The 16,283-nt window shown below is 47.4% G+C and overlaps 1 protein-coding gene across 1 annotated transcript in view; it reads right to left on the reverse strand.

The window, feature by feature from the left end:
- Window positions 1-668: 668 nt before the first annotated feature.
- The window catches only part of SIAH2 (siah E3 ubiquitin protein ligase 2), a 16,513-nt gene continuing 898 nt past the window's right edge, over window positions 669-16,283 (reverse strand). Inside the window, exon 3 of the mRNA XM_007458385.1 lies at window positions 669-1,226. Coding sequence (XP_007458447.1) covers window positions 669-1,226 — 558 coding nt within the window. The remainder of the gene's footprint in view (window positions 1,227-16,283) is intronic.

The raw sequence follows: 16,283 nt of genomic DNA on the forward strand, positions 1-16,283 counted from the left end.
GGTGTGTGGATGAAATAGTAGAAAGACAAACAGTATCAGCAGAGGGCAATCTTAAAGCACCTTTAAAATCTGGACCCTTTCCCACAGTTTAACCCATTAATTCTCAAACTTCACTGTTGGAAAGAATCCCCTGATGAGATTGTTAAAATTCCCAGGCTCCCCAGACTGCATGTTTCAGGTGAGCACTCCAGTTGATTCTATGCACATTGGTTAGCCATCTGGTTTGAGAAACACTGTTTAAATTGCATTGAAACAATTCATACCCCCTTAAACACAAGATAAAAGTAAACTTAAGGAATCTGCTGACAGTCACTGTGCTTTTGTCAACTTGCGGGGACCAATGCAGGGAGGCAGGCAGGAAAGAGCCTCCGATTCCTAACATACGGGTCTAGAGGAGCCCGAACGACCTGTCAGGTGCTGTTCAGGAAGTAAATAAAATTGAATAATAAAGTTGATTTTAGGTCACAGAGCAGCCTCCAAATGACTAACAGGCCAACCTCCTCCGTCCCAGTTTAATGAACTTTGTTGAGCCAATGCCAGATGGGAAGCTGCCGTTCACACAGAACACGGGGTAACTGTGGGTCTTGACTTGTGAAGATACAGTGAATAAAACATCTATAAAAACCTTTATTAACCATAGAGCGCTATGCCCAAATCATTTCGGTGCATCACGGACAACACGTAGAAATAGTCACATTGATTCCAAGGTTCCCGTTATCTGCGAAAAGATGCGCTATGGCTGTGTCGAACACCAGGCAGTCGCTGTTCATGATGGCCGAGGACACGCCGTCGTGGATGGACCGCGGCGTGGCCTCCCAAGTCAGTCTCCTCCGGTTCCCGTTCAATTCCAGTCTGTAGGCGAAGTTCTCAGCCTGCTTGCGGGTGCCGATGAGCAGAACGATGGCGAAAAACTGCTGGTGGCCCTCGTACTTCTCTTGTTTCTCCAGCACCAGCATGAAGTGATGGCCGAAACACGACTGCATCATCACCCAGTCCACAGCCCCCGGCAGGTTAATGTCTGTGGCCAGGAAGACGATGTCTTCTCCCTGAAGGGTGGTGATGCTCTTGTGGGCGTGCATGAGATGGGACATCACGGCTTCCAGGGACCCCTGCCACTTGCAGGAAGCACCGGGACAAGGGCAAGAGTAGGGACGGTATTCACAGATGTCTTCGTGCTCCGGCTTTTCCGTGTGGTGCAGGGTCAGGGAACAGCCCGTGGTGGCGTACTGCGGGGACAGAAAGAGTCAGAGTGAGACATCGGGCCTCCTCAGCCCCTATGGGGGCAAACCTCTAAGAGCCTTCACCCGCTCAGGTTTCCAAGACTTAAACTGCATTTCTTATTTCAACTACTTTTGCTGGAGAGGAGTTAAATCTTGAAGACTTCAGAGTCTCAGTGCCTATTCATCCTCAGTACTGCCGTGCATAAAATCAGGGGCACATCCTGAACCAGGAATGAACTGCGTTCCTGCCCCTGTTCCAACACTTAAAAACATGAGAACTCAAGTGCTCTTACTATAAATGTCTCGAACGAAATTGTGAAGCCAGCCCTAGAAAATCTGGCCTTTTCCTTATTTTTCTGTGAATTTAAAGAATTTTTTAAAAGAATTCAGAATTGCTTAGGCATAGGATAAGGAATATATGTTATCTCCAGACTAGTTTTCCCCTACAGACAACTTTGCAGAGAGTATAATTTCCCCTCCATTGTCCCTGTCCACTTCTTCCTGGCTCAAATTGTGACCAGCAGGCAGCCTGTGGGAAGGCTGCCCTGTGGTTCCCTCCTCTTGCTGCTGGCGTGACCAGCCCAGGGCAGAAGAGAGCCCGCTGGACTTTCCCCAGACCGCTTCCTCAAGTCCATGTGCACTGCACATCTCTTCATGACCCCGTGGGTCAGGTCCTCATGATAGGCCCGGTAAGAAGGGGCACTGAAGTGGGTCCTGGAGTGGCCGCTTGTCCTAGATGAGTTTTCTGACAGTCCCTCCCTCCAACGCTGCCTTAATAGGGTGGGAACAAAACCTTTTGCTCCCTGCACTCGGGATGACGTTCCTGATGGATAAATCACATCTATCACGAGACAAGACCACGCCAAAAGGAATTAGATTTCTATACCCAACCTTCATAAGAATGGCCATGTTAATTCCCAGATGCCACATGGAGTATCAGCTCACAAGTAGACACTTGCCCAGAGTACTATGCTGTTGTTTTGCCAAGGATGAGGAAACCTGAATGAAGTTTTCAGGTGAAACCAGAAGTTAGCTTCACCCCCCTCGAGCCCAGGGTGGCAGGTATGCCATCTGGGTTCCCCCACTCGGATCCCCCGCCCCCTGTTGAGACATGAAGACACCAAATGAAGGAAGGGCCACGTCATTTTTCTTTTCTTCTTCTTCTTTTTTTTTTTTTTTTTTTGGGTGCCCGCTGTTTTGTTTTTTTTCTTTTAGGTATATTTATTCAGGGCCAACGACATAGCCTTTTTTTTTTTTTTTTTGGCCGTGCCAGGCAGCTTGCAGGACCTTAGTTCCCCAGGCAGGGACTGAACCCAGGACCACAGCAGTGAAAGCGCCAAGTCCTAGCCACTGGACGGCCAGGGAAGTCCCCCATGTCATTTTTCTAAGATGCTATGTCCAATGCTAAAAAAACAAAACCAAACCCCACAGCTGTTTTTGCTTCTCCCTACCTTGCTTTAGGGAATAAACCCCTTATAAACTTTAAATAGGTCACGTTCTAATCGTTACAGCTGAATTCATCACTAGCAGTAAGCAGACACTGAGCATCTTCTCCTTACGAGACCCTAAGCTGTAGTCACTGAGTGGATACAGAGCAGAGAGGGCAGCTACCACCCTTAGGGAGATGAGTCTCCCCTAATACGGAAGAAGAGGGTGGCTTAACGAGAGAGATGCAGCTCCTTCCTCCTCTGTGCCTGAAGTGAATTATAACGGTCTTCAGTAGAAATTGGCAGAAATAGTTGACCAGTTACTTACTTTGCCCGTAGGAATCGTGTATTCATCTTTCAAAACCACAGACTAGGGAAAATAATATCAAATTGAAACCTCCCATGTGTTCTACATTAAAAATAATGATCATGGGCTTCCCTGGTGGCGCAGTGGTTGAGAGCCCGCCTGCCGATGCAGGGGACGCGGGTTCGTGCCCCGGTCCGGGAGGATCCCACAGGCTGTGGAGCGGCTGGGCCCGTGAGCCATGGCCGCTGAGCCTGCGCGTCCGGAGCCTGTGCTCCGCGGCGGGAGAGGCCACAAAAGTGAGAGGCCCACGTACCGCAAACAAAACAAAACAAAAAAACCACAGACTAATTTTAAAAGCACAGGTATAAGAAAATCAGGAGAAACAAATTTATTTATCCATATATATCTATAGTTTGTGTTCCTAACAGTGTAAGGCCCTAAAAAGCACACCTCTATTAACTGTGTTTTAAATCTAGGGTGAGGCTCGGAATACAGAGCCTTCTGATGGGTTTCTGTGAGTGATGGGTGAGGCGCTTCTGCCGGGTGTTTAAAAACACACATCCACACAATAAAAATAGCAAGAATTGGCCCAGAGCCTGGCAGATTTCCTGGCTGAAACAAGCCCTCAATATTTGGATCTGAAGACCTTTCAGCATTGGCTGTTTACCACAGCTGCCTAGGAATAATTCCAGGAATGAGATGAACTCTGGCACAGAGTGTACAGAAAAGTACCACCTGCCACTCTTCCCCAGCCCAAAGCCCCAAACCACTCCAGGTTCACGAAGTCAAATGTACAACAAATGTTTATCACCTAGCAATCATTTTAGAACTTTTTCTTTCGTAACTCAAGTAGGAATATTTATATTCTGAATTATTGGTTTGCCTTACAAGTCACACACTCTTCCTTCCACTCAAATACAGAGAACAGGGGACCTCCCCAAATTACACGAATAGACCAGGCATTACTTAGCATCTGTGTGGACAGTGACCTTATGAGAAAAGATCTTGCTACAGCCTCTATTAACTTAAATAAATATAATTTTAAAGTGTTAATGTGCTTACTCTGCTTTTCCTAAACAAGCTGAACGTTAATGCCAAGCTATTCCTTCTCTTTTCCATCATGGGTGAGGGTGTGTCTTCATGACCACTGGCACCACTGTTAGGACGACTAGATTAGAGATGATCTCTAAAAAGGAAAGATCTAAACTTTAAACGTGTGTGCACTCACACGCACACATACACATGCGCTCTCGTGCCACACTTCATACTTGTGACAGTCTCGCCATTGTTCTGGAATGACGTTCTTGTCGCCTACATTAGGGGCACTCCTCCAGGGATCAGAGGGCAGGCCTCAGGGTCTGTGAATTCCCCGAGACTGTCTATAAAATGGTCTAGGTGCCACTGAGAAGCAAACCCAAACTGCACTGGTCCCTGGGCTTGTGTTTTCTCGATAAGCTCCAAGGATTTCTAAGGGCTGCCAACCTCTGTGGTGCAGATCCCGCCCCCAGTGGTGTTTGCTGCCAGAGGGGCCACATCATGCAACAATAAACAGCTCAAATACATCAGAAAAACAGGTAACTATGCAAAGGAAGACGGGGTGGGGGGCGGTGATAGGTGATTTCAAAGCGGGGAGAGGTTGAGGAAGAGGGCGGATGAGAAGCCTCACTGTGGATGAATCGGATTGTGGATGGCGCAGGTCCATCCAGTTCTAGCAGAGGGTCAGTACAGCAAACAGTGGGGATAAAACCTGACTGAGGAGGAGGGCCCAGGTTCCGTCAGGGACATCACTGACAGTTTAGTTTATTTTCCGGGTTTCTCTACAGCAGCACTATTGACAAAGAGCAGATAAGTCTGGGTTTGGGGGGGCTGTGCCTTGGAGGATGTTTAGCAGCATCCCTGGCCTCTACCCACTAGATGCCAGAGCATCTCCCCACCCACCACGTTCTGACAACCAGAAATGTCACCAGGCCTGGCCAAATGTCTCCTGGGCGGCAAAATCACCCCAGTTGAGAGCCACTGATCTTCAATGAGTGACAGAGCCCGGCGGGGCAGCCACACTCGCAGCCGCGAGGAGGGGCCACACCAGGAAGCGGGTCGGGCTGGTCACCGGCCCAGCCAGCGGGCGCTACCCAGGGCAGCTCAGGAACGCCAGCCCTGACGCACAACTAGACGTTGATGGCTTGTGCAGCGTGGAGGGAGCCTGGGGCGCTGGTTCCACCCGTTTCACAGACTGACTTGACTCATCCTGGCCACGTCGTCACTGGTGGCCACCCCAGGGTCAGAGCCCTGTGTTTCCGGGTCCTCTGCTGCTCTTTTCCGGCACACGACAGCTTAGGAGTCAGACAGTCTAAGAACCACTCTCGAGAAAAAGAGACAATTTCCATCTGCCTTGATGCCCCGTACCCTCCACGGAACACACACACACAACACCCAGCGTCCACAGATACATTTGCTTCTGGAAGCAGGTTCGAATACGAATTTCCTCCTTGGGTGGCAAGGAGGAAAAACAGCCCTGAAAGCAGCCCACCCTAAGGAATGAGGTGGCGGTACCTCACAAACAAGTAACCAGTAATCAGGCCCTCCCAGCCTTCCCTGGCCTCTGGCAAGAAAGTCCTGAGGCTTCCCTTCTCTCAGTCTGGCTGGGGTCTGCCCACCCAAGGGGAGGGTTCAAAGGATGCCCGCTTTCCTTGAGACGCCCGCTTCCTCACTGCACACTCCTGTTCCTGAGATAAAGCACCTGGGCTGCTTCGCAGAGGGCTGTCTGCAGCCTGGGACACATCCATGGTTATAAATGAGATTTCTCCACCGGCAAGTATCTGCTCGTCTCTTCCGGGGCTGAGTGGGATCTGCTTTAGGTGAACCTCTTTAACGGGAGGTTAGGGGAGACACGGACACACACAGGAGCCCAAAGCTAACGAATGTGCGTGGCATGGGGGAGATGGCCCAGCAGAGTGAGAAACAAAGCGATGTTGAAATAACATTTCTGACTTCTCTTTTAGAAACTCTGCACGTTGCAATGGCTCAAAAGTCTTGTGCAAACACGTTCTGCCATGAAAAGGGCAACATGTGACCCGGTGCCTCATTCTGATGTCTTTGCAGAAAGCAGTAAATAGTGCCAATTGTTTTCTGGACGTGGGGTTTGAAGGTTGTTTTACTTAAGCTGGAATTTAGACAAGGTTTTTTCCCTTTTTGGCATAGAGACACCTTGACCCTCAAATACACACGACGAGGTGTGTCAGAAACGTAGTCAAACACTAGACACCTGTTATTTACCTAAGAAACGCAGGCATATTATATTTGTTTATGGAATGGGTATATAAACAGAATTCTTAGCCTGCATGCTAGTTAAGGTCATGGATCCTGTGACTGGTTTAGAATAAGTCTTTTCACCTATTTAATCAAATCTGAGTCCATGCGATTCAAGAATGATTCGCTGGACTCCAACAATCAACAGTCTATGACACTGGAGGCGCCGTGCACAGAAGCAGGTCCCTCCTGGGGACTGTGAGGTAACCGCACTGCCTCCCCTGCTTACCTCCTAGGGAACAGCGAAATGTATTAGCAAAGTATCTGCCAGCACCTCAAACGAGAATGGCTCAAGAAAAACAAAGTACAATATATATTGTGCTGTTGATGCTTATAAACTTTGGAATTAAATCCAAGAAATGACCTTGTCTTGGAGTAAGCGTAAGCAAAAGCAAAGTGCACTTTCTTTCCATCTAAATAAGCTGTCATCATCACAGAATGCACACTGACAGCCAAATGCAATGTCTGACCCTGGACTGGGAAACCAAAATTGCTACAAAGGGCATTACTGGGGCAACCACTGAAATTTGAATATGGACTAAAGATTAGATAAGAATATCTACTGCATATCACATTATCTACATACACTATTTGTGCCGGGGTGTTTATAGCTTTCCTGAAACCTTACATAGATGGGGAAACATGATGCTTTCGTCATTTTGATGGCTATATGTCCCTCTTGCTTAAAATGTGTTTACAACCACTGGTAGAGTGGCTGTGACTAGAACTCAAGTACCCAGTGTCCTGTGTAACCTTGCATTGAGCCTACCTACCTACCAAGTCACCTCTGGGTGGGTCCATAAAACTACCTACTACTCAGCCCTTGGCTGTTATTACCAGTGGAGAATTTCAGATGTGGGCAACAGGAGGAAGTGACATCTCTTCTTTATTATAATAATCATACTCACCCTGCATCTGTCTGTCGAGCATCCTTCCTCTAAGAACTTCAGCGGATTTTCACTTAACTCAAACGGTATATTCCTCCCCTCTGCTATGAGGTAGTGCAAAGACATAATTATCTACCCATAGTGCAGTAACAGTTTCACAGAGAAGACAGTGTCACTCAGTACTTGAACTGTCCAACAGTGGTGAGGCTACGAAAATACTGACATTTAACTTTATAAAACTTTCTTCCGGAGAAGGCAATGCTAATTCACAGCTTAGGCTCAAAAATTCCTCCTTTTTTGCCTCAGAAAAAGTCGACGAGCCTCACGTGGCAGAGCTTTCTTACTGAAGGTGACTTGGTGGAAGAGTCTGGCATCTTATTATTGCAGTCATCTGCGAACGTCCTACTCTTGGGGAGGGGTGTGTGTGCGTTTGGCCTTACAAAGACTCCTTGGGCTGGCAGGGGGTTCTTTTTAATCTTGGAAATGTTAAACAAAAGTTGACTTTTGACCAAATATACCTCTCATCTGACCATAGCTCGAGCTAGCAGGCAACCCCACAATGGCTGGGAGGACCAGTTTCGTAAGGTCCCTTCAGAGTCTCTGTTCAAGCAAACAAAAGCACCGTAAAGTAGGAGCTGGAGTGAGAGGCATTATGGGCCTTGTCCAGACTTTCTCAATACACCCTTCCCGCCAAGCTCCCACCTGCAGGATCACGTTCACTGCCCTGCCCACCCTTCAAACGGCGCTACGATCCCTCTGGACGTTTTTCTCAGTGAATGCAACTGAATTCACAAGAAGGCTGAAGTGGTAGGGTTGTCAGATGTAGCAAATAAAGATACATGCAGCTCAGTATGTTACAGACAATATTTGGGTTATACTTATATCAAAAAATTATTTGTTTATTTGAAACTCAAATTTAACTGGGCATCCTGTATGCCCAGTTAAATAAAAGGCCCCTTCTGGTACCACTACTGCCATCCCTCCAAAAGCCACTACGTGAGGCTGGGATCCCCGTTCCTCAGCTGGTGGAGTTGGTAGCAGAAAGGGCAGGAGGTTATGTGTAATTATAAGGCACATTCTGGAGTTTCTGCTCCCCAAACTTACAAACTTTGGGCAAATCTCTTAGGGGGGATGCTAACCATATCCTACTTCCTTTACAAAGTAATTAGGAGGATAACATGAGCTAATGCACCCAGCTCGGACCAGGTAAACAACATTTTCTACAAGCACTGGCCTTCCATACAGCCCCACCAGGATCTTCCATCCCTTCCTCCTCTGTGGGCGTGCCGCTGCTCATCCTTTTTAATTTTTAAAAACATTTTTATTTATTTTTGGATGGGTTGGGTCTTCGTTGCTGCGCGCGGGCTTTCTCTAGTTGCGGTGAGTGGGGGCTACTGTTTGTTGCGGTACTCAGGCTTCTCATTGCGGTGGCTTCTCTTGTTGCACAGCACCGGCTCTAGGTGCACGGGCTTCAGTAGCTGTGGCACACGGGCTCAGCAGTTGTGGCTCACGGGCTCTAGAGCGCAGGCTCAGCAGTTGTGGCGCACGGGCTTAGTTGCTCCCCGGCATGTGGGATCTTCCCGGACCAGGGCTTGAACCTGTCTCCCCTGCATTGGCAGGCGGATTCTTAACCACTGCGCCAGCAGGGAAGTCCTGCTCATCCTTTTTAATGCAGCTCCAGCACCACCACTGAGGGAGGCCTCCAGACTCCTCTGCTCCTACTACTTCAGAAGGGCTCTGTTGGCACATCTATCTCCAGAGTTAGACTCAGAGTTTCAGAAGGACGGGGTGGGAGGGGTGGGGCGATGGCTGGCTAGGCAGATGGTTTGTAGGAAGAGAGGGCTTGGGGCTGCAGGGGATTCTAAGGCAGGGGTGGGCCTGATGAAAAGTTAGTGGGTCATCAGGAGGGGCCAACTCTCGCCTGATGTTACATGAGGGAGAAAAAGCAGGCAGCAGCATTAAGAAATGCAAAAGGATAACACGCATTGCCGGTGACGCTGGAGAGAAGTGGGCACTTGATTGTAAATGATTCTATGTGAGAAGGCAATTTGGCTGTACGAGCAATACCTTCTGATTTCTGCACCTCCCCTTTGGCCCTATCATTCAACATCTAGGAATTTATCATTAGGAAATCATTATTTTCTTATGCACAGGGACTCAGTTATAGCAGTACTTTTCTTTTCTATTTTTTTAAACACAGTAAGAAAACAGAATGATTTAAATGACCACAAACTGGAGTTTGATTAAATAACTGATACATTCATCATCAACATTGCATTCCGTAACATTCCAGAGTTATGGAATTGCAATACTATGCAGCCATTAAACAGGATCTTAAGGAATATTTATCAGTGTGGAAAAGCAGTCACAATGTGTTAGATGAAAAACCAGGTTATGAAATAGTATGTGGATTTCCCATCTTACTTGTTTTTCGTTGTTTTTTGTTTGTTTGTTTGTATATTTTGATGTAGCGGTAAGTTTGCAAGGACCTATGCAAAAATGGTGCAGTGGCTATTCTAGGTGGTGGGGATTACGGAAAATAATATCAAATTGAAATCTCCCATGTGTTCTACATTAAAAATAATGATGATGGGCTTCCCTGGTGGCGCAGTGGTTGAGAGTCCGCCTGCCGATGCGGGGGACGCGGGTCCGTGCCCCGGTCCGGGAGCGGCTGGGCCCGTGAGCCATGGCCGCTGAGCATGCGCGTCCGGAGCCTGTGCTCCGCAACGGGAGAGGCCACAGCAGTGAGAGGCCCGCGTACCGCAAAAACAGAAAAAAAAACAAAAAAACCCCCAAAAAACCCAACCAGAGTAAGAGGTAGCTTGGGGAAGAAGGAGTGAGCCAAAGACACTACCTTTATTGATTGAAAGTTATAAAACAGGGCCCAGGTCCACACATTTAACACAGGTTACCTTCCATCCATCTCGACAGTGTCTGTGGCTGAAAACTGGGAAGGGGATAACCTTTTACTCACAGACACTGTACAGTGTAAAGTTCATTACAATAAAGCCTTTACCCAAGTGGAAATGAGAATGACAGCTTCCCAACTTTTAAGAAACGAATGGAGAAAGATGCACACGTGGGGCAAAGTTGATGAAACTTTGCTAGGGAATTTTCTGTATCACAAGCATCAGAAAGTACACTCAGGTTTAATATAAAAACACATTTGCGGGCTTCCCTGGTGGCGCAGTGGTTGAGAATCTGCCTGCCAATACAGGGGACACGGGTTCGAGCCCTGGTCTGGGAGGATCCCACATGCCGCGGAGCAACTGGGCCCGTGAGCCCCAACTACTGAGCCTGCGCGTCTGGAGCCTGTGCTCCGCAACAAGAGAGGCCGTGACAGTGAGAGGCCCGCGCACCGCGATGAAGAGTGGCCCCCGCTCGCCGCAACTAGAGAAAGCCCTCGCACAGAAACAAAGACCCAACACAGCCAAAAATAAATAAATAAATTTATTAAAAAAAAAAAAGTAAAATAAAATAATTTTAAAAAAAATTTAAAAAGACCCCCCCCCCCCCCAAAATCACATTTGCTCAGGAAGCCTTTCTGTGTGACTCACCAGCCAACACACAATGGCTCTGAAGGCTGCTGTTCACTCTGGCAAATGTGTACCGACTATGTGCCCCTTTCAAGGAGTGAGGAGGACCCTACGGGTGGGAATGAGAAATGTCACAGTTCACAAATTTCATCAGATGTACAAGTCTGGCTCAAGACATTTTACACTGAGGTCTTACTGTAGTCACTTGTATACAGCACTTTATATGCGGCTTCAAAAAAGAAGGGCAACTCGAATCCATTCCTAGGCTGGGGACTTTATAGGTCAGACCTGCTGTACCTTTTGGTTCTGCCTGTATTAATGACCACCTTTAAGTAACAATGATTTAGTCTAGTTCCAGGCGGTGGCGACCTGTGAAAAATCTTTGGCCAACTCTGCAGAATCAGCATTGAACTTTGGTACTCTTTCCTAGTTGGTGCTTCTGTTCTTGATTTTATATTCAAAGGCTGTCAACTTTGTTCTTGAAAATCTTGAGCCTCACCAGAAATGCACTTGGAACCCAGTGCCTGCCAGCACAGGCTTTTAGGAGCCAACCTGGTCAACTTCAGCCAGGAGTGAGGACGGCAGGGACGATTTCCAAAGTAAAGGACTTTGTCTTAGGGGAATTACTGAGGCTCAGAAGAGATCTTTGAAATTGTTTTGGCAAATCAGCTTATACCCTCAGAATTTTAGGTGACTGATCACCCATCACCTAGCAACCACTGTGATCTCACCCATCTTCCATCTGATTTGGTGACGAAGCCCTCTCCAGCACTTCTGATCTGAGAGCACCCACCAGCTAGGCGTTATCTCCGTTCTTTCTAACTGATGAACAAAAAGGTCCAAGGAGGTAGTGACCGGACTGAGGTCACAGAAAGCCAGGATGAGAGCCCAGTCCTGTCTCCTGCGTAGTGCCCTTTTCCCTTGGACAGCTCGCTAGATTCCCAAATTTTAGGGCAAAGAAAGATCCTTGGTATAATCATTTAGTTCAACTCTTTCTCTTAAAGGCACTCAGGTGCCTTGTACAAAGTCAAACATCTAGTCAATGGGACAACAGTTCAGGTCTCCCAAAGGCCAGAAGGTTGGCATTCTCTCTGGGCAAAACAAAGATGAAAAGGGAATAAGCTGTAACAGTTGGGGCCTATCAGAGTTCCAAAGTTCATGCATGCTCAGAGTTAAATGAGAACTTCCAGGCTCAATGGATGCTTTCTAGAAGAGAACCAGGTCAGAGGTTGCACACTGGCAGCTGGAATTTGGTCTGCAGACATGGTTGGTTGGGCCTGCAAGTACTGGCTTTACATTTGAATTTGGCCAATGTTAAAAAAAAAAAATTGAGATTTAAAAAAAATTTTATTTATTTATGGCTGCGTTGGGTCTTCGTTGCTGTGCGCAGGCTTTCTCTAGCTGTGGCGAGCGGGGACTACTCTTCTTTGGGGTGCGTGGGCTTCTCATCGCGGTGGCTTCTCTTGCTGCGGAGCATGGGCTCTAGGCGCATGGGCTTCAGTAGTTGTGGCACATGGGCTCAGTAGTGGTGGCTCGCGGGCTCAGTAGTGGTGGCTCGCGGGCTCAGTAGTGGTGGCTCGTGGGCTCTAGCACGCAGGCTCTGTAGTTGTGGCGCACGGGCTTAGTTGCTCCGTGGCATGTGGGATCTTCCCAGACCAGGGCTCGAACCCGTGTTGCCTGCATTGGCAGGCGGATTCTTAACCACTGCGCCACCAGGGAAGCCCAAATTGAGATATGTAACATTCAAAAAATCCAGATCTCTGGCTTTTCTTGAAAAAATCCAAAGGTCTGGCATGGCTGCATCCACATTCCCACCCCTGCCAACCGGCCAGACTCAGGCAAAAGGTGCCCTCTTTGAAGGTGGCATGTGTGGTCCAACTCCCAACCACCCCCACTGCCCCTGACGTCACCCGAACCTGAGGTCACATGTCAGATGCCTCTGTCCCTCGCATTACCTGTCCCTGATGGTATTTACAATTTGTCCCTACCTGACTAGGTGAGTCCACACTGAGGAGCTTTTAACTTCCAGCTGGATTATCTAATTTGACTGTTTTTTTTTGAGCGACACTAACAACACTGTCACAATCCAACTGCAGGGAAGACTTAATCTGACAGAGGCTCTCCAGTTCCGTAATTATTTGGTGATAATGCTGCTAGAAACTTTTAGAGCAGCCAAAGAAAAAGTGGAAAGAAAACGTCTCACAGTGTAAGTGGGCTGGGATGGTTGAGCATTTCCCATGGCTGCGAAGAGAAATACTTGGCTAATATTAAAATACACTGCTGAGTGGGGGGCACCGATGTGTCAACCTTCACTTCTCCCCCTACACCCACGCTCCCCGGAGGTGGCAGTGGGTTTGAGATAAGGGGATAGGATGCCTAAACTTCTCAGGCGTGGCACAGGCCATAGAATGGACTAAAAATACCACAGGTGGCAGACAGCCATACTCTGATAGAGATCCTTTTTTAAAAAGGAGACCTGAGCTAATAGCGCATATGGTGCCCTCTATCAAAGGTGCTGGCAGGACTCTGGCCTTTAATTATGTGACCCCACACCTACATAAGGAAGCTATTTGGCAACACATCCATTTTGGGGGCAACTGAAGCACAAGCAGTTCAGAGCTGGGGTGAAATCCCCCCAAATATTAGGTTTGTCGGCTATTCCCTCCCTCCCCCCCACCGCCACCCCGCCGGATCTTCTCACCCCACAAGCCCTACAACATTCCTGCCAATGAATTTTAGAGTCAGCATCTATGTTGTCTCATTGGGATGTGTCCATCTGGTGAACTCACCCAGTCGGATGATTTTGTTACTGGTGTCAACCTCAAGTTATGATTTGGAGCCTTAGAGTATAAGCTCAGATTCCAAATCCCTACATAGTGAGTAGTAAGTACAAAGGATGTGTGCCCTCTGGCTGCAGGTTTATGGGCTGGTCTACTGTGTGATCTCGACAAGTCACTTAACACTTAACCTCTCTATAGGTGCTTGTTTCCTCACCTGCGAAAAAGAAAAGCAAACTCATAAAAGATGACCCAAAGGAGCTGGCACGCAGAGGGCATCCAACAAGCATTCCACAGAGCCTCCCTTCTTTTCATGGAATTCTGGAAGGTACAGGTTCTCAGAAGTTGAACAGTCTCAGAAGTTGAACAGTCCAATCTCCTCATTACAGATGAGGACATCAAGGCCCCCAGAGGTGGTCTCTCAGGCAAACAATGGCAGTGCTAGGCAACTCCTGAGACCTGGCTTCTGGTATTCTACCCAACATTCGTTTTCTCCCATGAGCCAGCCCATGAGAGAGACTCAGAGCAGGTAGGGACAGTGACAAGTGATTTCCAGGGGCAAGTGTGAGGCATAGGGCTTGCTAGGCAGACCTAGTTTGCTGAAGTTTGCCATAGACCTCACCATTCCCTATTGCTCTCAGCCTCCCCAACAAACATTATCTCAGTTGCTTGCTGAGCCTCTGTATCCAGCCAAGTTTGGTTTATCCAAACTAACTGGCTGAGCTGCCCTGTCAATAGTCTGGATTACTGATCAACCAGAGTTGAGGCATGCATACTCCAGCTCTATAAATCTCACACATATGCATTCGCACAAAAGTGAGCCCCCAGGTTACTGTCTAAGCTCGGTTCCTGGTCTGCAGGGGGATGGTTGACCCCGTTTAATTTCAGCTTGCAAAGTGATGGCTTTGTCCAAGTGCAGTCTTACAGAATGGGAGCTTTAAAAATCACTGACATGGGGCTTCCCTGGTGGCGCAGTGGTTGAGAGTCCGCCTGCCGATGCAGGGGACGCGGATTCGTGCCCCGGTCCGGGAAGATCCCACATGCCGGGGAGCGGCTGGGCCCGTGAGCCATGGCCGCTGAGCCTGCGCGTCCGGAGCCTGCGCTCCGCAACGGGAGAGGCCACGACAGTGAGAGGCCCGCGTACCGCAAAAAAATAAAAATCACTGACATGTACAGAAACGCTGGATACCCTCGATTCCCAAGAGGACTCTTCTTCAAGAGAGACTTCACATTAGGAAAGAACACATGCTTCAATAGGAACCAGAATTCTGGATCCTGAAAGTGAAACTTCATACTTCAGACAGCATGTTGTAACTGTCCCTTTCCCTTTCTCTAGGGAGCAACATAATGCTTTTATGATACTGCTTTTTAAAAATAAATTAGGGATAGCTGACTGATATCCAATACTCATTTGTGACCTGCAATTCATCTAAAATAATTTCTTTTATCAGCCACTGAAGGTTTGGGGGAAAGTGAAAGGCTGAGAAGATGGCTCCCCAGAAACCCTGTGGGGCATCTGCCACCTCCTCACCCAGGCCCCACAAAATATCTCAAACCTCAAATATCCACTCTTACGTCACCTATCGCCAAATCTTCTCTTGATCACTAGGCTGTCATCTTCTTCCTGACCCTAAGAAAATTTTGGAACTATTTTGTCTAAATTTTATAACAACCTACTACTGGGCTGGGTGAATTAGTAAGCATTACATGAGGAGTAGTTGAAAGCAGAGTAATTTATTAAGGTTGACTGAAAACCCATAGCCCAGACACGGCTTCAAACCCTTATTTGAATATGCTATTTTAAACTTGATTTGTGGTAGGGCACAGACCAAATTAAATCACTCATTTTACTGACTTGAGTCCCAAGGTTCAACTCTCTGGTGGACTATTTTTAATTTAAAAATAAGCTCTTGCCCTATAAAAGTAAGCAGCAGCAAGGAGAAATGCAAGACAGCCTAAATGGCCCAAGAGACAGTACTTACTTTTACAAAAAATCACAGAAGTATTAATGACATTATTTCTAAGTTCAGAGAGTGAACTTTATGGTAAAATTCTAGGTTATAATAAGGTAACATAGATAGGTATGTCTCTGAAACTGCTCCTGAAGATTTTTAAATGACAGATGTAGGTAAACAGACACTACAATATGACCACACAATGCAATATTATGCAGTCATTTAAAATACAATGAGGTAGAGCTAGGTTGCAGACAGAAAAATACGTGTGATGAAACGAATTTAAGACAGCAAGTTGCAGAAGCCATTTTTGGAGAAAAACTTATGTGTGCGTATATAAACCTTTCTGACACTGACAGCTATGATTCTATATTCAGCTGCGGAAGAGCATATTTATATATGGTTAGAAAAAACCCTATGCAGATGCATACTAAACCTAACGTTGGTGGGAAAGGAGGTGCGACAACTTGCTCTTTTCACTTGACTTCTTGCCTCAGTGATGTGCTTTTTTTTTTTGCAAGATCATCGATAATTTTTTAACTAAATAAAAAATAAAGTGATGGGCTTTAAAGAACTGTAACAACAGCTCCTGCGTGCCCTTCCTGTTAAATTCCCATCAACTCTTGCTTTCAACCCACTTAGTGAAAAAACACAACTCCCCAGTTCTCGGAAGCCTGGGAGAGGGAAAGGCGTGGCTTACAGGGTTCTCTTGTTGCTGGAGGAAAACAGGCTGTAGGCACCCTTTTTTTAGCTACCCTCCTGAGGGCTCCCACGTGTCAGGGGTGCGCTGAAAGCAGGCGCGGGGTGCAGGAGGAATACAGTAGCAATTCTTCCAAGCCCAGCGCTGGTAAAGGGTGCGTTTGGTTCG

Source organism: Lipotes vexillifer, unplaced genomic scaffold (assembly GCF_000442215.2).
Source record: "Lipotes vexillifer unplaced genomic scaffold, Lipotes_vexillifer_v1.1 scaffold808, whole genome shotgun sequence".
Classification (NCBI taxonomy): domain Eukaryota; kingdom Metazoa; phylum Chordata; class Mammalia; order Artiodactyla; family Lipotidae; genus Lipotes; species Lipotes vexillifer.